General features: G+C 26.2%; 1 protein-coding gene across 1 annotated transcript; it reads left to right on the plus strand.

Annotated features, from left to right (window-relative positions):
* Positions 1-4381: 4381 nt before the first annotated feature.
* Positions 4382-4540, plus strand: EIN_243670 (Hypothetical protein; the record flags this gene model as incomplete). Its single annotated transcript, XM_004183244.1, has 1 exon — positions 4382-4540. A coding segment is annotated over one exon (159 nt), but the record flags the coding sequence as incomplete, so codon positions are not given.
* Positions 4541-4943: the final 403 nt, after the last annotated feature.

Raw genomic sequence — 4943 nt, forward strand, 5'->3', positions numbered from 1 at the left:
TTACTTAGATACCCGCATTTTTAAAAACAGTTTTTTAAATTATGTTGCTCTAATATTTTTGTTAAAAATAATAATTAAACATAATACCCAAAAATAAATCACAATCAAAAATGTTTTGTTGTTTGAGAGAACTTAACTCATAAATGCAGTCAGAACTTAAGATAAGGGAAAACTTATGATTATATATATATTATGACAAAACTTTTTGTTGTATCCAAACGTGATATTTTCATTAAAAAGCAAACAACATATGACTTTATTTATAAACTCTGGGCTGATCAAAAGTGTTTGATAAGAGTTTTTCAAAAATAGTTACTTCACAGACAAACATAAATTTTTTTCATTAAAAAATATTGGTATTATAAAATGGGTTCATAAAGTGGTAAAAATACATAAACCCATTAAAGAAATTGGTAGAACTACTTTTTAAACTAAATGTATAACATAATTCACTCAATTTATATTTTATTATTTTTGTTAATACCCTGGATATTTTTGTAACTTTATGGAAAGCAACAAAGATTCAATACTCAAAACAATTTTTGATTCAAAAAACAACCAATAAAACAGAAGAAAAAAACTACTAACTGATTTTGGAATGTTTTCATTTGAAATTGAAATTCAACAAATAGAGTCAGTCGGACAACGTTGTTCAGTCCCCAAACGTTGTTTTTTCTCTGTACTATTTTTAGAAATAACTAGTTTTTTGAATCAAGTCATAAATAATTTTTGTTTACCACAAAGAAATTTTTACCAATAATTTTTCATTAATTCTATTAATTAAATTTACAAAAAAAGTGATTATTACCTTAGTTAGCACAAATTAAATTGAAGTTAAAATGACAATTTCTGAGTTTCCAGCACTGTTTTTTGCATCAAAAATAATTGTTTATTAAAAAGATCTAATAAATATTAACAGGAATTCTTTTACTCAAACTTTACATGTCTTTTCTCGAAATTACGAGATCAATTACGAGGGAATAAATTTTCAACAAATTTCGATGCCAATTCCCAACACCGATCCAAAAAATACTATTATGTCTGAGTCATTTGGTGTCGTTGATTTTCTTACTGATAAAATTTTATCACGATATAATACTGCAATATATGATTATACAAATATTAGAAACTATGCAACAACTAAAATAGTCGTAGCAATTAACACATTTCAAAAAGACATTGGGTGGTTTCTCAAAATCAAAGAAAAGGTTGAAACAATGTTTTCAACAATAAATAAAACAATAAAAATTGTAGAGTTGATACTGGTATGCCTATTTTACATTAAAAAATATGAGACTGCAAGAAACGAGTTTGAACAGCTGAAAAGATGCTTGGAACATGATGGTGTTCCACTTCCAAATGATGGTAGAATACACTTTGATGAGACCTCTTTACTCGATAATGTTCAAAGTGCAACAAAACATAACACAACTCCACGATCGATTTTAGTTAATAATGATGATGTCATTAACGAATAACAAAACGACGACGAATTAGATGATGATAAAGTTAATTATGGTAATGAAGAAAAGTTTGGAGAATCATCAGAAGAACTTACAGAGATTGACAAGACTAAAAAATGTAATAAACAAATTATGTCTGTGTTAAGCGAAGACTCTTTTGATTGCATTGGATTATTTGATTGTTTGCTGAAAAGACAAAAAGAAGACGAGTTTGAACAAATAATGGGACATATATTGAGGTTTTTGAATTTGAAAAGAAACAGAACAACACCAAATAGACGAATACAAATGTTTATGTTCTATGAATATTTAAACGCCAAAGTAAAAAAACAAATTCGGCATTTTTTTCAGGTCTTATACCCAGTGTGAAGACTTCGTGTAGAAAAGGCAAATTAAATTATTTAAAAGTCTTCCTGGTTTATTAGGAAAGAAAACAACTTTTGAAAACGACGAAATCGATAAGATAGTCACTTTTATTGAGAAAAGAGAAAGTGATAACAATTTTGTGAATTACAGCGACTTGATGTGGTTCGTTGTTAACATGTTATACAGAGAAGATGTAACAATAAAGACTCTGTATCATTTCACTTCTAATTGTTCAAAAATAACAACGGTAAAGGTGACAAAATGGAACAAGAAAGAATGGAAGTGACACGGGAATCAATAGAGTTGTATTTTAATTATCTGGAAGCTAACGTGACAGGAATTCCCGTTGAATTTATTTGGAATGGTGACGAGACTGGATTCCAAAGATGGGTCGATGCTGCACAAAAGACGTTGATTGTAATTAACAAACTTAGAAAGGGTGACATCCATTATCCTACCGAGAGAGCGGGACAGAGGACAACGATGATGGCAGCTATATGTATGGACGGAACCAGTGAAGTTCCATTTTTCATTGTACCTACAATCACAATCGAAAAATAGTTGTTGGAGTTGGGTATAACAAAAAACAGAGTCTGTCTTAAACATGCCGAAAAGGCATTTATGAATACCACATTGTTTGATCAATGGCTGTCTGAAGTGTTCATCAAAAGTCTGAATTACAAAAGAAAAAGAATAAATTACTACAGGCCAGTAGCATTAATTCTTGACGGTTTTGGTTCTCATTTGACTTGTGATGCTGTCTCCATGTTGACTAAGAACAACGTCAAACTCATTTTCATGCCGAATCACAGCTCACATTTGTTACAAAGTTTAGACGTATCTATATTTGGTAACCAAAAGCGTATATGTTCTTTTGACAAATACGCGAACCTATCGTACACAACAGTGCAAATTCTTTCGATAGTTGATTCATGGCAGAAAGTAGCCACTACTAAAAATGTAGTGTTTGCTTTTTGTGTCATGTGGACTTGTTCCTCTTCTTTAAAAAAACATGAATGTAGTGTGTGAAGTAGTTAGGAAATATTGTTCGAAGATTAATTGGTTTTTTACTGAAAAAGAAATTTTTCAACGCCAAAATAGTCTCATGATTGAAGAGAACGAGAATGAAGAATCAATCGACAGAAAAGTCTTTAAACGATTAAGAGATGACGCCAGATCTTAAGAGAACTCTTCTTTATACAGTAAACGCGGTATTGAGCTTTACATACCAAAGAGAGTTAGTCTTGAATTGTTTAGAATAGTTGACAAGAAATAATTAACGAGTTTTTAATCGAAAATGTATTGATATAATGATATAAAACTATAGAAATAATATATAAATTGTTATAATAAATAGTTTTTACTAACTTAAAAGAATTTTTATGTTAATTGTTAAACAAAAGCTATAAAAATTGGTTATTATTATGTTTATTTTAATAACAAATAAAGGTAATAAAATATATAATAAAATAACCATATCATATATTATAACGTTTTTAACCCTGATAAAAAGGTCAAACTGAAAATTTATATTATTGATATTTTATTTAAAGTGAGGCAAGAAACCCACACCTGGAGAAAAACCCGCACCCATTTTCTTTTTCTTCTTTTACCCAAATTGTTGTGTTTTTTACTTCCAGAACGTAAAAAAAAATAAAAAAGTCGGGTTATTATAGTTTCTTTTTCTTTCTTTTTATTCCTTTTTAGTGTTTTTTATTCAAAAATAAAAAATGATTCGAGTTTGATTCAAAATGAACTATCAAAGAACAAAATTAGCCCGGATTTTTATGTACTTTCAGTGTATTATAACATTGTTTCAAATTTGTGTTTTTTCAAAAAATAAATATACTATTATATAAACTATATATATAGTTCAATGATTTAAACTACATTTTTAACTTGTAATAGATTATCAAAACCCAATTTCTAAAAATAGTTTATATTTTCACAAGACAAATTATATAATATAATATAGTATAGTAAAAATATTTAAAAATTTGCTTTTTTCTAGACAAATATTTACAATCAAAAGGGTCTATTTGTCGTAATTATAATTGTCGAACTTTCTTAATTGTAGCACAACTGGCCAATCAATTGGGTAAACGACAATTAAATATTTTGTTTTCGAATCTGTAACTTTTGTTGAATTAAAAACTAAATTTTTTATAAAAAATAAATTTCAATATTAAATATAATTTACTACAAAATTCACTCATTTACGACAAATGGATATTTTTTTCTGTTGGATTCACGACAAATAGACACCTTTGACTGAATGTACATCTAATATAAAAAAGATTATACAAACAAGTTATAGAATGTGTTTTTTATCGTATCAATCATTATCAATATTGATAATGATTTATATTAATATATATATAAATATAATAAGTTTGTATTATAATACAAATTTATTATATTTCTAATATTTGTTATTTTACGAACTAAAAAATTATTTAACTTAAATTAAATAATTTTAATAAAAATATTTATAAAAACACCACCAACAAACTATATATATTATTATAATTATATTAATATATACCATTAAAATGACTAAAGTTATTAAAATATTAAGTGGGTTTTATATCCACCATTTTTTCAAAAAATTTTTATTAAAACTTAAAAATAAGATAAACCAGTTCAAATATTCAAACTTACACAAACAACAGAGATGTGTTTGTGTTGAGTTATTGCGTATCCCCATTACTGTTTGGCAATTTTATTAATTTATTTTAACACAGCGCATATAAATTAACGATTAGATAATGCAAATTACGCGCGACTAATGTTTGTTTGTTTTTTATGTTATTTATTATGTTTAATAATGGCTGTTAAATACAATTAATTAACTATTAGAAACAGGTTTAAAGTGGATATAAATTATTGATTACTTATTAGTATTTTTATGGTTAATAAACTAAATAACAATCTATAGTTTAGATACTATATAAAACTAATCAGTAATTAATTGTTTAAAGTATGTATTAGGAACTGAACCTTATATTATATTTTTTAATCTAAACATTTAATAAATTATATTAAAATTAAACCTAAAATATGTTCAAAATCTTATTAATCACTTCATCAGATATATCATAATAATATATATTA

This window comes from Entamoeba invadens (genome assembly GCF_000330505.1).
Source record: "Entamoeba invadens IP1 unplaced genomic scaffold scaff_1105074725995, whole genome shotgun sequence".
Taxonomy (NCBI): Eukaryota; Evosea; order Mastigamoebida; family Endamoebidae; genus Entamoeba; species Entamoeba invadens.